Raw genomic sequence first — 21,388 nt, forward strand, 5'->3', positions numbered from 1 at the left:
CCGGACTTTGCAGATTCGCGGGCTTGTTTGGCTTCTTTGAAGGAGGTTGGTTTTGGTTGTGGCTGTGTCACGGGAGGTGGTGACGGGTTTGGGGGTGTGTTGGATGGCGTTGAAGAGGAAGACGTGGGGGAGGCCTTGAGGGAACGAGATGAGACTGGTTGGAGGGTGTCGATATCAGGTTTTGGCGGAGAAATGGCTGAAGGAATTTGAGGCTCGGAAGTTGGCTGTGTGGAAGGAGTATCTTTTATTTTTGCAGATGGAACGCCGGCGGGTTCGACGATCGTGATCGGGACACGGCGGCGCTTGGGATGAGCAGTCGATGAGTGGACAGGTGGGGTGTCAGTAGCCTTGCCCTTCAATACATCGTTGAGCCATAAAGGTCGATTAGAAAAAGCGAGACTTACCTTAGTTTTTGTCCTCTCCAGTACATCGGCGAGCTTCGTCAGCTCTTCTTTCACCGCTGCATTGCCAGGTTCAAGTTCCAACGCCTGTCTAAGATCTGGAAAGCGGCTAATCAACGAACGAAACATGGTCCTCAATAAAAGTTCACACACCTGATTGAGCTTCAACAAGTTTCCCCACTCCCAAACGCGCTTGTCCTCTTCTGAAGAGAGCTTTCACATTGTTCGGACTCAAATCGAGGACGGTACTGCAATCCCGTTCCGCATCCTCATTCCTATACAAAAAATGTCAGAAACCAGCTTGCAGAGTTCACGTTATAAATATGCGAAACGTACTTGCCTAGCTTGAGATAAGCAGCGGCTCGATTTAGTGGAAAAGTTGGATCTTTTCGGTCTGCAAGGATGGCAGCAGTGTAGTGCCCTATTGCAATCGGGTAGTCTCCTGTTTTGAAAGCAGCATTCCCCTTCGAAATAAATCAGTTCGATTCTAGTGAGGTCTGACGGGCATACCTTTTCTTTAGCAGCTTGAGCCTTTCCGTTGGCCATGGTGCAGGAGATGAAGTGCAAGCCACGTGACTCTTGATTGCCACCGATTGAAAGGTTTTCCTTAGGTTTTCCACAAGATATAACAGATGCACTCAGGCTGCTAGCGCTTGCTAGCGATGGACTACTATTTTCTCCTACGCAAATTACAGGGATATGGCAGTCAAGAAGGACCACAACGTGCATTTTATCAACCCGCACCTCAAGCCTACCAAAGCTCAAGGCGCGGGTCGAACCCCAGAGCCCACGGCAAGGCAGGAGAAAAGCAGCATGCTCGTCAAATCGGCCAAGCTGATGCCCGGGAAACCCAACTAAAGTCACCGAATTTCTTCCTGCTCACCACCGCTCCTCGCTGGGAAAAGCGTAATCAAGGACGAAGACGGAACGAAAAGCCGAGATGAGCGGAGTTTCTTCCCTCTTTGTAGACTGTTGCGCATATCGTCTAGTCGAACCTTGCTGCGTTGTCAATGATTCGAGTGGCGGTTGTTTGACGGCGAATCAAGTGGTCAATGTGCTCACCTCAGGTTCCCAGCAGCCCCCATCCTTTCGAATCAAGTCTAGCCGTGAGCGGTGAGCCACATTCCCCCGAGAAAATAGTCTCTCGGAATAAAATAATCCCACCCACGGGAGGAACTCAGGCAACTCAATCGTGGTCATGATCACTGGGACGAAAAATGTTTAACGTGCATTTGGTCGACCCGCATCTCGAGCTGGAAGCTCAAGACATGGGTCTAAGCCCAGAGCCCGCGACAAGGGAGCACGAGGAGGACGCCAAACTTGCCAGACTGGCAAAGCTGGCGCCCACCGCCTCTGGGAAACTCACCTGAAGCCGCCCATTTTTTCCCCTGCTCACCCCCGCTCCTCGCCAGGAAGGCGTAGGCAAGGACGATGATGAAACGAGAAGCGGAGGTGAGCAGGGGAAAAAATGGTTTCCACCTCTCTGCTGCGCGAATCGTCCGGTCGAAGGTTGCGTCGTCGTCCTCGTTCAGCCAACTACCTCTCCGTGTTTTTTTTCCTCCCTCTTTTTTTTTTTAACCCTCTGCTTCTATGCGAGTCACAACGATTCGGTAACGCGAGGGTGTTGCGATCGATTTAAGCGGGGGGTCGTTCGATTGTTGGAATGGCGTGGTCCATGCGCTTACTTACCTGCTCCCAACCCAGCGCCCTGACAAAAATTAGTAGGAATCGCACAACAACAATAACAATAAAACGCCGCTCGGGAAGAAAAAAGGCAATCAACAATGAAACCCAACGACAGAACCCTTAAAAAGACTGCAAAAGAATCGTAAAAAGAAAAAGATTTAACGTGCGCTTAGTCAAACCGGCCTATGAGTTGCAGGCCAACTCATAGGTGACGGTTCTCAGCCCGGGACCCACGGCAAGGGAGCACGAGGAGAACTCCGACACTCGACTCGACGAAAGAGAACGCAGAAATCGAGCCGAGCCGTAAGCCACCCTCCCCCGGGAATAGAGCCTGAGTCTCTGATTATTCCACTCACCTCACATAGTCGCTGAGGCATATATCGCTCGCCGCTCAATCGTGTGACTCTTGCAATACCATGGGTAGGAAGCCTTTGGTATTCTCGCAAAGGCGGTGCGACCCTCGGCGGCACGACATGTGCCTGGTGGGGTGCGGCGAGAATTGTCTGGGGCGAAATGTGAATCAACCTGAAATTACGCCCGCCATAGAGCGTAGAGAGTGAGTTTAATGCTTCGTATGAGGATGGAAGTTATGCACCAGGGCAGCCACCCCCGCGTAAGTATTGCTGCTGCCCAGCTTGTGCGGCGTTTACGTCCAGGCTTGAAAGGCGCTAAAGCGGTTGTTGAGCGTAAGCATCTAGAGCGATATGGAGCTTGAGCGTTGCCCACCAACGTTGAGATCGCCGTCGAGGGCTACATAAGAGATCATAAAAAATAAGCTTGGGCAACAACATCGCCAAGCGTTACGAGCGATACATCATAGGGCGAGACACTCACTGTAGGCTGGCGACGACCGAGCAAGAGTGCGCAGTACAAGCGCAGTACTTCCCAGTGAGGGCGAGGCAAGGGCGAGGAGGCTCAGGTGGGCGAGGTTGAGAAAGCAAAAGGAGGAGAGAAAAAAATAGGAGATGGTGGTGGTAATGAAGAAAGAAGTAAACGCCAAACAAGGCGGGTTTTATAGACCCGGGAGGGAGGCTGACGTTCAAAGTAACCAACGCGCTCCAATCACTTGGTCGAGATTGACATCACGTGTCCGCGACAAAATCACGTGACACACCCTCTTCTTGGGCGATTGCAGTTATAGCTGATTCGAATTCTTCCGCCTTGCCGGCGATGATACTAAGTATTGGCGCTTAGACCTACAAATGTATAGACTACGGCAGGGGCCCCTAGTACTTCTCTGCTGTCAGTACATCCAAACAAAGGGGTGTCACATTATTTGCCTCCCGTAAAAAGTTTGGTCCAACAGTAAAGTTTCAATATTTACGTCTAGGACCACCAGATTGGTGAACAGCGACATGGAGGCCAAAATATCAGGTGAGTTGCACGCTTGACGAGTGACGAGATGGCATCGCCACGCATGAGGTAAGTTTTGAAACGTTAGAACTTTGCAGGCCAAGCACCTCGTATGAGCTCTCGGTGATGATCAAACCCTATTCCTTTGGGCCATGGCCACCAGCGCCCTGGTTTCTCCCAGACTTTCCATTGCATTTTGAACTCGGCTAAAATCAGATGGATTTGCAAAGTAGACTTCCTTCATGGGGGCTGCAATGCTGATTCTGTACCGAATGAAGTTTATGAGGGATTGAGTGGTACGGTCGGCGTCCAAATACGATGATATCCTTATATCGGTGAAATCGATTGTGCGTAGAAAGGGAAATATAAGGTCCCCCTTGCTTTGAGTGCTGATTGGACGCTTGACTCCTTCCAGCCATAAAAAAATATCTGCTGTCTGTTTATCCATACGGACAAGCGAGGTCACATTCTTTGCTTGTCGTAGAACATTGGCGATGGCTGAATGTGTTCTGAATGAGAGTTCGGGACTGAGGAATAATTTGAGAGAAGTAACTTGTGAAAGTAGGCCAGCAAAGGCTGAAGACACGTGCGGCAAGGTGGACAGCAGTCCGCTCTCGAGAGAGGGCCAAGATACACGGAAGGAGACATATGGAGGGGTCTCTGGTTCTGATGTAGCCCCAGTGGGGGAGGTAACACGGTTGCTGACGAAAAGGAAGCGCCTGCTGAAATGGAGGTAGAGAGGGAAATCGGATTCGGTGGCCTTGGAGAAGTAAAATTGTAACTTTTGCACAATAATACCTGCGGTGACGTCAAAGTCTGTTCCTGGGCAAGATTTCTCGGCGCCCACCCTCATACTACAGGTCGGTTTGAGGATGAGGGACGAGAGGAACGCGCTGGCTTCGCTCAACGATGCCGTCAGTGTGATATCTTCGAGGTTTGGTAGATAAACAGCCGCATGAGATTCGGTTCCTATGTTTGAGTCTATGAGCTGCAGATGGGTGAGAACTTTCATGCGTGATAAAATGTCAAGCCAATTTTTGGGCGGAGGGTTACGCAATGACACCTGCGATACGGATAGGTGGGTAAGCTGTGCAAGATACGGAAGGTCGCCATGTAAGCTGCAGAGTTGAAGCCAGAGGTGACGCAAACGGGGTGCATTACCACTGAAAACCGTGGCAGGAAGTTTGCATTGAGCACTGCTACTCCCTTGAAGCCAAAGTTCTTCGAGGTAGGGAGCGGGCTGCTGAAATTTATCAACAACCAGTGGCCAGGTTTTCGCCGTGAATTCGCCATGGTATCGACCAAATCGTGAAACATGTTTCAACTCTCTCGCCAAAATATCTGACGATAGCGAGCGGTAGCGTGAACCTAAAGTGATAGGGCAATCCGAAGCCCTTTTTAGAAGTTCCTCAGTCCATTGGTGAGATCCACTAGTGAAATCGATAACTCGGCTCCAGATGATTGGATTCTCCAGCACCAATAAGCGCCATTGGCGACAGACCTGGGAGGTGTATCTGGTTATGTCTTGTCGAATTTTGACATCGTCGTCGACTCGATAAAATGATACCGCAGATGTGTTAAGAAGGAAGATTGAGGATAAGATTTCGGGAGGGAGATCTGATATAGTGGGTGTGGCGAGTTGGCTCATGCTACTACTTGTGGGCAGCGTCGGCACAAAACGTAGCTAGATACGTTCTGTGTGAATTCGAGGTGAGCGATGGCAGGGTGCGCTTCGAAGTTGGTGAGTGTAGCGGTGATCTTCCGCTGACACGTGACAAGCTCCCCTAGGTTTGAACTTCAACAATTCAGCCAAGATTCAGCCGTTTCCAACTTTCCACTGGCACTTGTAGTACAAGAGTCACGATGTGGTCAACTGTCTGGGGTGCTAGAAACGACTCGAAAGGCAGACCGAAAGGCATGTACGCTAATCCAACTTGAAAGCTGAATCCAACTGACCATATCTTCGTGTCTTGCCTTTTGTTTTACAGATCGCTAACAACGTCGGTCATTTGCCTGAGTCTGCTATCCTCATATTCCCAAAGCGTTTCGGCCCAACCTGGGGAATGTTTTGAGCCTTATGGTCTCCCTGAAAAACGCGCAGAAATTGGACTCAGTCCGTGTTGTTCAAGAAGTACAACTTGAGTACAACTTGCCTGTACCTAGGTCAGCAAGTATGACCAACTGGAGGTCTTTTTTCCGCGCCTGCGCATCTCAACGGCCGGTATCCTTATGTTCTCAATCTCATTCTCAGCTCTTCCCTGAAAAACATCTGGTCAATTGGAACGTTGTGGCGTTGTTGTTCCTCGTAATAGCTACATCCGATCAGACTGGACAATATTCTTCTCGGCCGATATGGCCAACTGCGGCACATCGGGGTCGCACTTCAGGCCTCAGGAAGGACGAACATACATCTTTTGCAGCTTATCGCAGCGGAAGACCTGACTGATATTTCCAACATTTCGGTATTTCGTGCAAATAATCAGCACGAAACCCGCGCTCAAGTACACGGATCTGCCTGATCGTCACGTTGAAGTCTAACTTCCACCCTTGATTTTTCGGTAAGTTTAGACGGGTTTTTCTTGTGTCCATCGTTTGACCACTTTCCGCAGAGCATATGTACTCACTGGGCTATATTCTTATTCAAGAGGCTGCACCTGAGTTTATATCCACCTGCGTGCCAGCCTTCTTTACAGACATTCGCCTCGTGGGTGCGGCGGGTGAGGTCGTCTGCTTGGAAGCTTGTTTGGGTGGGCCTGGTGAGGATGGCTTTACGGGCGCCGAGGTGTGGGCGGCGGGAGAAAGTTAAGAGCGCGTCGGGAAGGTTGATAGAAGTGTACAGGATGCGTTCAGGCCGGCCCTTCAAGGCCCTCTTCCGAACCGTACGCACTCGTCCCTCAATGGCGCCCGAGTCGACCCTCCCTGAAAACCCCCGTCTTCTCAAGTGGCGAAGCATGTCTCTGAAACTAACGCCGCTCATGATCACATTGCCGCCGTTCACACTCCTCTCGACCACATCGTCATGTCCTAGATGTGATTACGTCTGAAAGACCTCGCAGAGGCCTGCTTTTGCGTTCCGGTCCACTTACCCGTGCCAACCAGGTACTTTCATCTTGCTGTGCATGCTGCCGACGAGTTATCCTGGCGCCTCCATCATCACTCAATCATCCTGTGTTCACGCATCGAGGTGAAGGTGCTTTCGATCCTAACATCTGCTGCAAGTTGACCCTGATCTTACTCCTCAGGTTTACGTAGTGTGACCGCAGCTTTCAATGCGCCTGAGTCAACCATCACTGGATAGGGATGGAGCCGTGATCCTTGGAACTCGAAAAAGTGCTCATGAATATGCCTTTAGGACGTTGCGGTACATCCTCTTGCCTCTGTGCTTCAGACCTCATTTGTACAAGACTGAGGGTCTTGTACTGACGGATATAATGAGGGGACTGATCGACTAGTTCAATGTCCTCACAAAACCCTCCTTCGTGCAGGCTGCTCGCTAGATCGCCTTGTGGCAATACAATCTGCACCCTTCGTCGATTTTTTTTTGGAATCGCATTCACCACCATCACATCTACACTTTCCCTTGCATGAGATATTCCCAAGGAAATGGCATTGCTTGGTCATAGCGCCCTCGCTGACTGAATTCAACAATGTCACCTGCGCTTGCGAGCTTGTCCGAAATTCTAGTCATGGAGGGGCAACGAACTACACGATTATGGATCAATTTTGGGAGATATGGTATTGGCGTGTGTTTTTAGATAGCAAGACGGCCGTGGGGCGTGCTTGGGATATGATGGATTGACAAGCAAGGTAGCACAGAGCTTGAGTTTTCGTCTTTACTTGCGGCTGATGAGTGCTGATATAATTCCAGATCGATCTTCGTAAGTGTCTCCGGCATACCTGAGAGACAAGACACGGTTCCCATATCTCGGGCTAGAATGGCGAATCGGAACTTTTTGTGAGGAGGTAGAGCAACAAGGGTCCTTGTTCTATGAATTGTTGCACCTGGATGCCAGGCTCGTAAACATGTCGCCCTACCGGCATCTGTGGAACCGCGACCCACGATTATCAATTATAGTCGCTCCCCTGGACGTGCCGCCCTCAATTTCGATCAACCACATGGACACGCGAAGACCGTCGTATATTCCAGGTGAAATTTGCAATCTCTGGGAGACTTCTCATCACCGTATGTCTTAATGACGCTTTCATCTCTTCAACATGACAGCTGACTTTTCTTCCAAGATTGAGAATGGAAACATCCTCCTGTCTAGCGTCAGCCAACCTTCATCAGTGCTTGAGCCTCTTTATGCCACCGTCCTAGATCTTGATCGCCAAATCAGGGGCTTTTTGACACCTTTGTTGACGGGTGGTGAAACTCAGAGCAGCTCGAATGTCTTGCAAAAGGCATCGTTGAGCAAGACTTTGGTAAATGATCGTTGTTTTATGTTTCTCAAATCCTACGCTAATGAGTTATAATTATGGCATTTTTTGCGGCTCCATAGGTCAGTTTTTTGCCATACTTAGAGTGTTGGAGAGGCTGTCAACCACAAGCACTGTTGACTGTCTACCTTAGCGCGGCAAGGACGATCGCCATCATGGAGGATTTATAGGAGGGAATCACAATTGACCTCAAGTTTGTTGAGGTACTGGTCTAATACGTTCTCGGCTGCTGCGGTGAGTTAATTAATCTTGTCCTTCGGTCCTGAGCGGCGACTCACAACAACCTAGGTGGCGCTGTGCCTGTTGGTCTCTCCTACCTGTTTACCTTCCTCTCGCCTACGGTTCTGTGGAACCTTTAATTCAATCCAGATCAGCAAAGTAGACATGCCCAAGGCTACGCAGGTTACCGAGGTAATCTCTGGTGGTCTACTAAGCGAAGACGGCGTTGAACTGAAAATCAGCCGATGATCGACAAACCCATGTATTTTATTTCCGGTGGTGGTATGGCCAAGAGGGCCAGACAATTGAGCTCAGGCATGTTTCAGATGACCTTTGTATGATTGGGGATGATGCGGACTAGATGGGATCCGAGCAGCAGCAACACTACGATGAGCAGCAGGTCCAGTATCGCCAAAGTATCCCTATCAATGGCAGCTGCCTTATCACCAGCAGTCTCCTCAACAACCCCAACATCTTCAACAGCAATCCGATCTTCCCCCGCCCCCGATGCCCATCAGAGTCTGGCCCAGTATGTCGAAGTTCCTCCTCCTTAGGCATTGGTCGCGAATGGCCGCCCTCCTTTCCACTAGTGGAGTCCACTACCGGTCTTCTACAGTCCTTCCTCCACATGTCTATATCAGGACGGCTGCCAGCGTCTACTCTGCCACTTTGAGCAAAGGGGTATATCCATCTATGACCGTTGCAACACTCTGGGGCCACACAGGGGTTATAATCTAGCACGGTGTTACCCAGAGAACCGCCGGTGACAAAACTTCGCCCTACTTCAAAGTTGGTGGTTCTGGACACGCTCGTGTTCGAGATCAGCGCGATAACACACGGAATTGGATGGCCTTTCTCTATAGCCTTGGCGGATTGGTTCCTTCCTCACTCCTTCATCTAATCTTTCGTTTCGCTTGAAGGTTACATCCAACTTGCAACTGTTTGAATGGCAGGCACCGGGTGTCTGACGCACAGCCATAACATCATTGTTGATATTTCCGCCGTTGGTTTCCCATATACTTTTATACCTCACCGCGTGGCTGCCACAGACCGGGAAATTCGGACTCGTGGAGAGTGATGTTTCGGTGGCAATTGGGCCTGAACAACTCGAAGTGCCAAGTGGGGCAATGATCTCACAATGCTGCTTTTTTTACTCTGGATCAGTGCCGCTGCGCAGACAAGATTGTTGTCGTTGAGTTTGTTTTATCATAACGTGAATTCTATTTTGTGTTCCCGAAAGGCAAGGGGGCCAAGCTTGTAGAGATTAAGAATTGCCGACAAAAAAGGAGATTGTTGTCGTAAGCGCCATTTCCCTGACCTCCGGAAGTCACGGGCCTCATTTGCCTTCTTAACGTTAACTCCCTTCCATTTCTCTCGACTACACCAGTATCTACGACCCTGGAAGCAGAGACGACCGCAGCAACTTTTCCGAGCTGACAGACCTTCTTTGTACACTACCTCAACAATGTTTGGAGGAAGCTCAAGCTGTGGGCAAGATGCTCGAGGACCGCAGGACATGCATGATGCTCGGCCGTCAAAACGGCCCCGCAATGTCGGAGAGTCATCGTTTCGTGACTCAGTGCAGGCTGGGCCGATAGAGGATCATGGAATGGGGTCACCAACTGATCCAATGGGGCGGGCAGGCAGATCGGACGGAGGTCACAACTCCATTGTGTCTGCTACCATGCCCGCGAATGCGTCTACTGCTGGGAGGGGTCGGGTAGACGATAAAAACAATCGCAAGCTATCTTGCAAAGAGTGTCGTAGGTGAGTATACTGCTAGCTATCTTGCATGCATGCTCCGACTAGTACTTAACCTTGCTTTCCATGGCGTAGGTTAAAGCTCAAGGCAAGCTTTTCGCATTACAGGTTGAAATGAAAGTATCCTACTGCATACTTACACTTCATTGGAACACAGTGCGACCGCGTCTTTCCTTGCCAGGTGAGCTCTTGTTGTTCTCGGTGTCGTGAGACCACTTGGCACTGACCTCTGTGATTCAGTCATGCGTGAAGAGGGGCTGCGGTAGCCTCTGCCCTGAAGGTTCGTTCGGCATCTCTTGACATCTTACTCTTCCTAAACAAGTCCAGGTGCTCTCACATCGGGCCGAGGCAGTCGGTTCGTTTTTCGTCCGCCATAAATGGCAGTTTTGTTATCCCCCTAATCAATCTTCCCAAAGATTTATTCTTGCAGGTGCCGAACAATTACACGAGAAGATTCATGAATTGGGCGATCGGGTGCGACAGCTTGAAGATGCACTTGAAGCTCTACAAGCAACTTGCTCAAGCCATCCTCACCCCCTCCTTGCTCCTGAACTGCTAAAAATTAAAACTTCACAAGAGCTCTATGGAACCGCGCAAAATGCCCAACCACCAACGCCACAGCAGCAACAACAACCACCTTTACCACAACCTCTTCCTCTACAACCGTCATCAGCTGCACCTGCTGGTAAAGATGAAAACCTCCGACTATCTGTGGGCTCTATACCCATAAGATACCAGTCCCCCGCCCCCAGACCCAACTCCCGAGGTACAGAGCTGGGTCGTCATGGAAGGGGATCAGCCACACCTGAAGTCCCACCTGATATCCTTCAACTCAGTGCCACCTTCCCCTTCCCTTGGTGTGTCGACCTCAGCATTAGAAAGCGCATCCGCGATTCCCTCCCGCCCAAGGATCAAGCACAACGCATATGCGAAGAAGCAATGCGAAATGCTCTTTGGCAGTGAGTAGTCACGACACCTGCTGCCGTCTGAGTTTGACTTTTGTTGGGTCTAGGTACAACCTCGATGCGTCTGAGACGTTCCTTCCTAATCTTTTGCATTATTGTTATTCGACGGCCATTGAAGATCTGAGCCCGCGCAGGCTGGCTCTTTTGCTCATGGTTTTGTCTATTGGCTCTTTGGTTGATCTCAATCAACCTCTTGGCTCCTTGCATGGCGAAGCGTATCACCACCTAGCCCGCGCTGCTGTTTGTGAGATTCCTCTCATGGAGGAGCCTGATTTTGATGTTCTTCATGCCTTGGTTTGTCACTTGCTCTCTAAACGAATTTGTTCTGATCGTTGCCTAGTTCTTTATGATTTGGTATCATTTAATATTTTCAGATAATAAGAAAGCCGTGGGGTATGCTTGGAACCTCATGGGCTTTGTCGCAAAACTTGCTCAAGGGGTGAGTCGAGTCATCATCATATGCCGCCTTGGAGCGCACGCTGACGAGTCATCCGCCTCTTACCCTAGCTCGGTCTACGTAAGTCCCGTTTCGCCGGTCCTTCTCATAGTGGATCTCCGCATGGTTACATTGATTGCCACAAACAGACCGCGATGCGCCCAGACTCAAGGGCATCCCAGAGGAACATGAGAAGCGTCGTGCCGTTTTCTGGGAACTTCTCAATATGGATTGTCGGATGGTACGTCAACACGTAGTTCTTTCCGAGGCATTTTACTCATGTGGGATGGGCAGAGCCTTTCACTTGGTCGCCCTCCGTCTATTTGCCTGGCTCACGTCGATGCGAAAACTCCAACATATGTAGGACCAGGGATCTACGTCCCTCGCCAGGAAATAGTTTGTAAGAGTCATCCACTGTCGGTTTAACCACGGTTTGATGATCTTGTAGACCACGAATGGAAAAGCGGCTTCTTCATAAAATGCCTCTCCCCGATATTGGAGGCGATGGTCGCAGTCAAAGCACCCCCATACTCCCGTATCTTAGAGCTGGACGGATCAGTTCGGGATTTTGATGTTCCTACAATGTTGGACGACAACATCATGCAAGACCTCACTCCGCGTTTTCTCGTTATGCAAGGCGGACTTGTTGCCATTGGTCGTGAACTTGGTACATTTCGCCCTCTCGTATGTAGCCAGGTCGAAGCTGACAGTGCGATCTTGTTGCCAGCTCTGCTTCAACTCCATCGAAAATATTTCACAGATGCTATGAGTGGACCAGATGGATTTGATCTTGATCACGATTATGGGCCTTCAGTCCTCGCCACGTATCTCAGCGCATCAAACTTGATCACCGCTGTCGAAACCCTTTACAAACGGGAACAGCAGCTCACCTCCAGGTTCCTGCACTTCTGGTTCAACACGTTTTCTGCTACTGTTACGCTTTCTTTGCTGATTTCACGGGCGCCTTCGATTCCACTGGCAAGTTATGCACTGAAAGATATGGAGAGAGCGTGTCAGTTGTTCAGGAAGGCTGCTACAATATTACCATTTAGCGGGAAAGCACTTGTATGTCCCACTTTTCGTATCGTGTGCGCGAGCTGACATAGTTACGCCTGACAGCCTGTGATGCAGAAGCTCGCTGACAAGTCGCGCAGGACACTTCTCCAGCCCCTTGGCAATCAATCCTTGACTAAGAAGAACAGCAATATGCGATATAGTCAACCACAAGCGCGTATACCGCCCTCATTTACCAACGCACATCCCGGCCTTTCTGAATATGCTGAAAAACTCATTGAATGTGCCAAAACTTCTGCTTCACTGTACCCCTCCGCTCCCCAGCAAGATTCATGGGAGCAACAGCCAGCGTTGAACATCACCCCTGGAGAATCGTGGATGCCTGACATCTACGACTACTCGTCACTGGGCTTCGGATTAGATGATAGATACGCCATCGCTACATCACAGCCGACACCCTTCACCCCTTCATCGCCACGGATAGCGGAGAACAAAGATTACAACTTTGACCACGGCGCGCTGACACCGAGTTTGGTGGATGAGACGAGTTACATGGCCTGGTTCTAGTGTTCCTTGTTTGCTTATCTTGAGACCCATTCACCTTGCTTCATTTACTGTTCCTTCATGTATACCCAACGTCTTTATACGATCTTGTTCATAATTACGTAACACGCACGACTTTCCTCACCTCAATAACCCTCATACCCGTTGCCAATCTGGAGGACCTATTCGATAACCATAATATGGCTCGAATACGGGACGTGTGGGCCCCGAACCTTGAGATAGAGATGCGGAACATCCGCGAAGCCATTGATAAATACTCGTATGTTTCAATGGTCGTGTCCTTTCACTTTGTAACGATGCCCAAGCTTACCCTCAGCCTCGTCAGGACACCGAGTTTCCTGGAGTGGTGGCGCGCCCGATAGGTAACTTCAAAACCTCATCGGACTACCACTACCAGACAATGCGCTGTAACGTCGACCTTCTCAAAATAATCCAAGTTGGAATCACGTTGGCAGACGAGGAGGGGTTGTTCCCGCAGGACTGCTCTACGTGGCAGTTCAATTTCAAATTTAGCCTTGGGTGCGTGCTACTTTGTGAATCGGGTACTTTGAATGAGGGAGGTTGATCAAATGGTCTAGCGACGACATGTACTCGCCCGAATCAATAGAGCTGTTGCAGAAGTCTGGTATTGATTTTCAACGGCACGAGGAGATAGGGATTCTACCAAATGATTTTGCGGAGCTTATGATTACGTCGGGGATGGTGTTGGCCCCCGAGACGAAGTGGATATCGTTTCATAGGTACGTTTTCAATTGGAGACCAGAGGCAGACTGTACCATCACACCAAAGAATGTGTCGAAGTGATTTGCTGCAGCAGTGCTTTACAGAGTGGCTCATTGTGACTTATGACTCCAAAGAAATAACTGACGGCCAGGATCTCTTTCTAGTGGCTACGATTTCGGATACTTTGTCAAACTCCTTACTGGCGAATCTCTGCCGACAACAGAGGACGCGTTTTTCTCGCTTCTCACAACATGGTTTCCAACGGTCTATGACATCAAGTTCCTCATGCGGGCGTCAAAAGTGCTGAAGGGAGGTTTGCAAGACGTGGCAGATGACCTGGGGGTGCGTTGTTGATTCTGAAGATCAATACCTTCGACTCCATCTATTGACCAACAGGTCATGCGAATCGGATCCAGCCACCAAGCAGGATCAGATTCTCTTCTCACATCCTCCACCTTTTTTAAGATGAGGGAGCTCTACTTCAACGATCACATTGACGACGCAGAATACTCCGGGAAGCTGTATGGACTTGGTCAGACGTTCTCTGTCTCAAATGGCCTGTCAGATCCAGGTCGAGGCGGTGCGACGATTGCTGAGAGGGATGATCGAGGTTCTGCCAGAGATGTGCACAACCAGACTCCCGGCCCAGGTGCATCGGGGTCGCAGCAGCAAAGTCAGGGGGTGAGCCTGACAATGGGGCAGATTCAATCTGGTGCACTCCAGAATACCATGACGCCTGGAACATATGGTCCTATGGGTGCCAACGGACCGTATATGCGAACGTCTTTGGTGGGCGGAGGGAGGTAGTGTCTGTACAGTGTATCTTTCGCTCTTCCTTCTCACTGTTCAATGTTCTTTACTGGGACCACGGCTCTGTCAGCTCTGTACTTCATCGTTGGTGTATCATCACATTTCGATTTCATTACGCGTGGTCCTCACAGTGCCAATAATTATTGTAGTATCTCTTGCGTAGGGTCGATTTGGTCTATATCTTACCATCTTGTCACATGACCTATCAAATCCTGTTGACTCGGAGGAGGTTCTTCCCGTTAACTTCAAGATATCTTTTGTACTTGACCCAGCCTTCGGCTGTTCCAGCTCGCAACATTGAATCTTGAACCAAATGTTCAAACCTAAGGCACCCTTGAAGGTTCTGTTCCGGCTCACGCTGTCACTGTGTGTTGTTGTCTGGACCAGGCTGGGCACTGGCAATTGTTCTGGCGCTATTCTGGTCTGCAAAAATTGAGATAGACTGCGAATAGAGGAATTCAACGATATTCAAGCTCAACCTCCATCTGGATTCATTATGAAAGGGTGGATGCCGCATTTCGCCTCTCCGCTAGGTCTGCGGCGCGTTCGGAATCTATGGGGCTTGGCTCGAAATGAGGGGTCAGGGGGATTTCAGGTTTCCACGGAGTCCTCACAGGCCGAACTATCAAGGCATGAATTGCCGTGCGACACTGCCATCCACAAAGGCGTCTTCGCAGTCGTCCACCGCAGGAATATAAAATCACGCCATGGCGAACGCGTATAACTTGGGGAGGGACCATGTTGACAACACAAGGAGCCCAGTATGCGCCGCAAAATAAGCCATACCAATTGATAGTGGCAGAACGGTCAGGCAGGTTCTAGTGAGGATTCAAGAACAAAAGGAAGCGAAAACTGGGTCCTTACGAACTGGGCGATGGTCAGTTTTTTGTCTAAACCACGCACCAGGGCCGCCACCTTCTAGCGTAGGTGACACACTTCTTGCCCACATTCCACGTTGGCCTTGGCATCGGCCAGACACAACGAAATAAACGGTAGACATCTTCAAATTGATCCTGGCTAGTAATTGCATACACGGAGAGGGCGATTTCCGACGATTATTATATTTAGGCGGAAAATAGTGCTTGACGATCTCAATCGCCTTGCTATACCCAGTCAACGCGTCACGCCCACCAGCGTTATCACTCAGTGACATGTCTTCGGCCCCAGGCCCTCAGCTTTTCAAAGTCAATTTGGGCCACTATGATCACGGATAACGGTTGGGTCGTAACACGGACCTTTCAAATTTCAGGTCAGTCTGTGTCCCTCTTTGTGGCCTGTCAAATTGACTCCATTTACCAATACTAGTAGTTTCTTCAACTTGGTTGACACCGGAGGTCAGGCCTTGCCGAAAGGGGGCCGATAATTTTACAATCTCTGACCAGGTATTGCTAAACTCGTAGAGTTGATAGATCTTGTGCTAGAGGCGAACGGACGCCAAGAATACCCTTTCAATCTCCCCATTCACACGGATTGAGCAAGGGTGTGCCCTCGACCCCGTATCGCTGATACGGCGACAACTCTCCATCGTGGTGCACATACTCATTCAAAAGGGATTGATGATCTCCGAGTCATGCACGGATGGAGAAAAAAAAAATCATTTGCAGGTATCTAGTATGGCATCGGCAGTGCAGAGCAAATGTAAAATGGAAGCATTCATCCCTTTATGGAGGTTGCCGCCCAACTAATATGCCCTAATATACAATAACTTTCCCTCAGGCAGAGCCTGGGGCGGTTCCGCAAGACACTTTGATTACCCGGGGAGTATATCTAATTAAACACATCCCGATTTTTTCAAAGCCGAGCTCAATTGTCCAATAAATACTTCCCTGGTAGGCATTAGCGTGGTACTTGCAGACGGAAGATAAACACTTCGACTTGAAGTGTCTGAGGCCATCAGATCCACCCGTCGCGCTCCTTACATACTGATCAGAAGCTCAGACCGTTTCGACCTGTTCGATAGAGGTGGTCAAGAACGCAGATCAAAAGTATCACGATGCCACTCACATAATTACTCGGAAAAATCCCTTTCTGACCCTTCCCATTGAATCCTGTTACCCATAAAAATTATAATTCGCATTATTCAAGGCGTCACAAATCTTTACCTTCCCACCAACCGCCTGCATAATTCTGACCGCCTTTCGGACCGCTAGAAAGCTCAAGAATATCGCCCTCTTGCAGCCCCAGCTCATCCGACCCCTGTGATTCGTATGGATATATGGCCCTCACTATTAAGTGTGATGTAGGTTAATCAACATCTATCCGCTTCCGAACATACTCAACACATACCACATTTCCCAGACCCGCGCTGAGCCGTCTTCGCCTTACTTCCTGGAACCTCTTGAACAGATTCCAGATATGATGCAGGAACAAGGCCTCTGTCGCCGTCCTCATCGGCAACCTTGACCCATCCCGATCCATCATCAGGCTCAACAATATGAACCATCGCCCCCTCTGACTTTCCATCTCAGCGTATGTACCCCACACAATAAATTTGCCGCTCACCGGAAACCTCCAGTTCAAATTCTGAGGTAGGACTGAAGTCGAAAAGAACACGAGCGGCTGGAAAGGATTCCTCCTTTCCTGGTTCCTCTGCTGCCGCCGATTGCACGAAGGAGGACGGCGAAGGAGCCATGGTCAACGTCCCTTAATGAGTCTATATGAATTACCCCAGCCGTTAAAATACCAATAGCCTTACCTAGTACACTAGTACGAGAAGATATTGTACCTGCCCTTGATGTCAAGGTCGAGGGCCGCTGCGCTTCAGATTGTTGGCAGTCTGCGGGAATCTGCAAAGATGTGGCCGAATTATTATGGAGACCTGAATATGTCTTCTCCACATACCTTGAGCTCGCACTTAGAGTGGACTGACAGCCCGCACAGCTTGCAAGTCTTCCCCTGCTTAGTCAGTCCCCATATTGACGACTAACAGATTTTTGTTGGTCAATCACCATAGGCCCAATAAGGCGCCTTGACGAACCTTGCAGTACCCGCACTGCGTCGGGATGGAGAATACCGAGCTTTTGAATGTATGAGGTTTATGGGCGCCTTCGTCATCTTTTCTCACAGTGAGTCGTTTGAAAAAGTAATAAAAAGACGACTCGCCTCCAACAGCGGCGAGTATCGTTTCAATCTCAGCGGTTAGAATACGCTCAGAGCTTGTATACAACGCGAGTTGATGCTCGGCTTCCAGATAATCCTGGCCATGATCAGCCGAGGGAGCCTCCGCTTTGTTGCCGACTTACGTCAGTGAGTTCATCAATGGTGCCCAAAGAGTGATCTGCGGTATACGCTTGCACTTGGCTGGACAAGCGGTTGAGCTCATTGCCTATCCTTGCGCCCCCTCAGAAGATTCCGTGGATGTTCAACAAGCGATGGACCTACGCTTCGTTTCAATCAAGGGCCGAAGTTCCTCCATTTTCTCCCGACACCGCCTCAATTTATTTTGAATGAAGACCTTGGGAGTTGGTTCGATGCTCATTGCATTCTAAAATATTGTGAGAAAAATGTAGAGTCTCAGATCCAACGACGTGCCGTGTCGTAGTGCGTCGAACAAGGTTCGAATTTCCAATCCCCAGGTGCCGTAAATGGTTTGACGTTACAATCCATGAACAAAGACTGGTCTTTTAGCGGATCCACTTGATTGAGTTTGGACTGGATGTTGGTGATTCGAGATCGGAGGACGTCGAGGTGGCTCAGTTGCAGACTCTGCGCGTAGAGGAGGATCTTTGCAAATCTGGCCACTAAACGGCTTTGAACAGTTTCTTGAAAGAGCGTTTTGGTGTTGAGAAGCTTTTACTAGGAAATTTACGTACGAAATTCCTGAGGAAAATATCAGTGATCCCGCCATATTGTTGAAATGGCCCTTACATTCTCGAGCATAGGTATATCTTCGTTATAAAATTTGTCCTTGGCCTGATTCGCGATTGCCGTAGAGATCAGATAGACACTGGCCTATTTAAGAGCGGGGATAATCTACTACCGAAGTCGCACTTCTTGCTGTTCAACATATCGTTTCGTTGCTGCTCCGCTTGTTTCGCAACTCGATCGGCATGTTTATCATCGCTTGCGCGGCCCTGCGGTGAGATCTCGCATCTCCTGCCACATGAAGTGACCTATGACTTACCTGCTTGAGCCGAAATGATTCGACTTCTACACAGTCTTCATCATACTGTCATGAATGTAGTGAGCGCTGAAAAAAAAATTAACAACTCTTTGGGCCGACCTTTTGCTTGCTCTTTTCATTACAAAACGTATTTGTTAGTATTAATACCACGCTACCAATCAGAATGTCTCACCTTGAGGCGGTCAGCATATACACGATCCCTGTCCGCGAGTAGCTTCTGGAAATACTGCATTTCCTAGGGCACGCAGAATTACCACAGAGAAACATCCTGGTACAATGCAAGGTAACTAGTCACCTTCTTCTTTGCTTCCTCATTTTTGCGCTCCACTGCACCAAGGACTTCCACGACCTGAGAAGTCAATGCATCCGCAATGGTTACGTGATCCTGCGAAGTGCTTGTGGTGGAGCCTATGATTTCATCGTATGCCGCGTTTAGTGTGCTAAAACAAATGCGTCAGTCTATGTGTTCTAAGGCCAGACACGCGGAATGGATTGAATCGCAAGTTGACCTTTGCTTAAGCGTGTTGGCGTCCCAGGATTTCGTTGGGTCGTTGCCAAGTATGAATAAAGATCCCATTTTAGATTTCTTCTCCCCTGCTTTCTTCGCCAGGAGTTGCAGCTTCGCAGCGTAGTCGCGCTCGAGAGCTGCACGCGCGTTGTACAGTTCTCGGACCTGGATGGTTCATAGCAATGCATAGGAAACACTGCAATCCCACGCTTACATCGCTAATAACTTCAAGATGAGCGTCAAACAGCGCCGCAATTTTTTCGACTTGATCCTATATCGATGAGCATTTCGAGAAAGGTACTACGGATGAGAGCGTGCATACCGGAAGGGCTTGGCCGTAAGTTCGACCCGAGGGTTCCGCCATCTTTAGTCTTGTAGTCGGAACGAAAGATCAGAATCGTAGACACGTCCCGTTACTAGTGAAGTCCTCTAGGTGTATGCAAGATGGAATCAGTGAGATGGGAGCAGAGAGGAAGTCTCTGATGCGGAGGTCACGGGGCTACCCTGATTGCCAACACATGCACAAAGGCTGGCAAACAACCTTGTCGCCAACTTGTCGCCTCTTGCATGTACCATGACTGTAGTAACGTCGCAACCACTCTCGCGTAATACTGAACAAAATAAAAAATTGCACTAAAAAATGCGTTTTTTTTGTAGGGTCGCTATTTCGGATACCGAAGCATGCATAGCAATTATATCAAGTGCAGTCGGTAACTGACTAGCAGCCACCCGTGATTTCATTCCTTGGGAATGACACGGCGAGATATTTGTAGCATGACCAGTTGCCAAAAATCTATTAGTGTAACTGGTAGTAGCCCAGGATCGACTTGTAGCTTTCCAGAATATTTCAAAGCGCATGGTTCAAGGGTTGGACCAGGCCGCCGGATAAAACCGTCGACTTCTCTAGACTTCAATCCTAGACCGATATACATGCCCATTTAGTTGTACAAGCTGACCATACCCCTCTTCCAGATACGAAGTACAAGCAAATGAGCGGCATTAAGGAGGCTCGCGAACGACCATAACATTAAAATGTTGCCATTGTGACTTCCCGGGCCTGGCGCTTACCGCGCGTTTACATTATCTCCGAGAAATTGCATGATCACAATGGAAGCAGTTATTTAAAAAAGAGGGCGTCTCGCTCAACGTCAGCTCAATTTTTAGGAATTTGATGTTTGTGCAGGCACTGCAGGTAAAAAAAAGTGCGGCGATATGCTCACCGGGAGCTCTCGAATTTATCCGTTAAGTGTGCGCAACAGCATCTGACCAACAGAAGGTCTTGGCGGCAGCGAACCATTGTCTGGAACCACACCTCCTGCCTCGCAAGGACTCAAAGCCGCGAAAACCACCTCGTGACAGGAACATGAGCGCCTGTGATGCCACTAGAATTTGAGGAACTTGTTCAAGTTGGGAAGAAAAGAACAACTGTCGGGTTGGGGCGTCCTAGAATACGTATCGGCCGAACAACGTGTTATTTTATTTTGGAGTGATCTCCTCCTTCAGAAATAGTAAGACACCACTCAGGAGTACACGTTTTCAGGGAACCGACGAAGGTGAACACATTTATAGTATGTTCGCTCGAAAGGGAAGGAGACGGCGGTGTCTGGGCCACTGAGCGTGGGGGTAGCCAATCAAATTGGCCTTTTGCAATTGGGTTCTGTCATTTATTCGGGGTGCATGTTGATTTAAACCTGCACACTGATGAATTTTCGTCATCGTTCCTCGTGCTGGGGTGTAAGCCCGAGTGTACCTTGGCTTTTCTTTTTGCCAGTGTGGCATGTTTTCGACAGAAGTTTAAGCCTTTTCAGGCGCTCCCTGCCAAAAGGGATGACATGATAGGATCTAAAAAGCAGAAAACGACCCAGATCAAGTCGTAGAGAACATACTAGAAACGATGAGAGTGTTTGAGGATCAAGAGGAGTGGAGTGGACAATGAGGCGCACTGGCAATTGCCGTGATTAGATAACACAAGGTTACGTAACCCTTTTAATCTTCCCTTCCCCAACGTCAAAGAAGAAGGTAAAGTTGCACATCCAGGTCCGCGACTAAGAACGTGTAGGACTAAGTCTATTTCAAGGTAGTTCATTACAGCATTCTCTTCATTCATCCACCCTCCGCAATGACACGGCCCGACGTCTTCCATGCCCAGTCGCAGCCACTAGTGCCGTACCCTTCCTCCAAAAAAGAAAGCTCGGAAATTCGCGTCCGCGTACTTGACCCTTACATTGCTACGCGTGGTTGTCCTCGCGGCAAATATACAACAAAGCAACCCCAAAAATATGTCCCAAGTAAGTACCTCCGGAGCGACGCGACTCATTTTCACATCGGAAATGCGGGCACCCTCCCTCCAATTGGATTCGAACGTCACTCCTCCGAAAAATTTCTTTT

The 21,388-nt window shown here is 49.3% G+C and overlaps 5 protein-coding genes across 5 annotated transcripts; 3 read left to right on the forward strand and 2 right to left on the reverse strand.

Annotated features, from left to right (window-relative positions):
* Positions 1-5,861: 5,861 nt before the first annotated feature.
* LACBIDRAFT_322644 (uncharacterized protein) lies at positions 5,862-6,728 on the reverse strand (the record flags this gene model as incomplete). Its single annotated transcript, XM_001876062.1, has 5 exons — positions 5,862-5,882; positions 6,065-6,068; positions 6,095-6,444; positions 6,527-6,578; positions 6,676-6,728. The coding sequence occupies 5 exons, from the start codon at positions 6,726-6,728 to the stop codon at positions 5,862-5,864; spliced, it is 480 nt and encodes a 159-aa protein (XP_001876097.1).
* Positions 6,729-8,563: 1,835 nt separating this feature from the next.
* On the forward strand, positions 8,564-8,834 carry LACBIDRAFT_308720 (uncharacterized protein; the record flags this gene model as incomplete). Its single annotated transcript, XM_001875634.1, has 1 exon — positions 8,564-8,834. The coding sequence occupies exon 1, from the start codon at positions 8,604-8,606 to the stop codon at positions 8,832-8,834; it is 231 nt and encodes a 76-aa protein (XP_001875669.1). The 5' UTR covers positions 8,564-8,603.
* A 727-nt stretch (positions 8,835-9,561) lies between these two features.
* Positions 9,562-12,839, forward strand: LACBIDRAFT_308722 (uncharacterized protein; the record flags this gene model as incomplete). The annotated part of the gene is made up of 13 exons (XM_001875635.1): positions 9,562-9,863; positions 9,933-9,945; positions 10,015-10,038; positions 10,098-10,137; positions 10,185-10,212; positions 10,274-10,816; positions 10,870-11,116; positions 11,163-11,261; positions 11,330-11,339; positions 11,408-11,499; positions 11,553-11,658; positions 11,707-12,323; positions 12,378-12,839. 13 exons carry the CDS (start codon positions 9,562-9,564, stop codon positions 12,837-12,839), a joined length of 2,583 nt encoding a protein of 860 aa, XP_001875670.1.
* Positions 12,840-12,968: 129 nt separating this feature from the next.
* LACBIDRAFT_292420 (uncharacterized protein) lies at positions 12,969-17,401 on the forward strand (the record flags this gene model as incomplete). Its single annotated transcript, XM_001875636.1, has 7 exons — positions 12,969-13,108; positions 13,162-13,355; positions 13,415-13,576; positions 13,724-13,901; positions 13,956-14,119; positions 16,303-16,354; positions 17,354-17,401. The coding sequence occupies exons 1-7, from the start codon at positions 13,016-13,018 to the stop codon at positions 17,399-17,401; spliced, it is 891 nt and encodes a 296-aa protein (XP_001875671.1). The 5' UTR covers positions 12,969-13,015.
* Positions 17,402-17,882: 481 nt separating this feature from the next.
* LACBIDRAFT_292421 (Cdc15 domain-containing protein) lies at positions 17,883-19,364 on the reverse strand (the record flags this gene model as incomplete). Its single annotated transcript, XM_001876063.1, has 10 exons — positions 17,883-18,109; positions 18,182-18,188; positions 18,237-18,320; positions 18,493-18,537; positions 18,592-18,603; positions 18,665-18,727; positions 18,788-18,932; positions 19,002-19,165; positions 19,215-19,271; positions 19,323-19,364. 10 exons carry the CDS (start codon positions 19,362-19,364, stop codon positions 17,883-17,885), a joined length of 846 nt encoding a protein of 281 aa, XP_001876098.1.
* Positions 19,365-21,388: the final 2,024 nt, after the last annotated feature.

The sequence above is a fragment of the Laccaria bicolor genome, genomic scaffold (assembly GCF_000143565.1).
Source record: "Laccaria bicolor S238N-H82 LACBIscaffold_3 genomic scaffold, whole genome shotgun sequence".
In the NCBI taxonomy this organism is placed as follows: Eukaryota; Fungi; Basidiomycota; class Agaricomycetes; order Agaricales; family Hydnangiaceae; genus Laccaria; species Laccaria bicolor.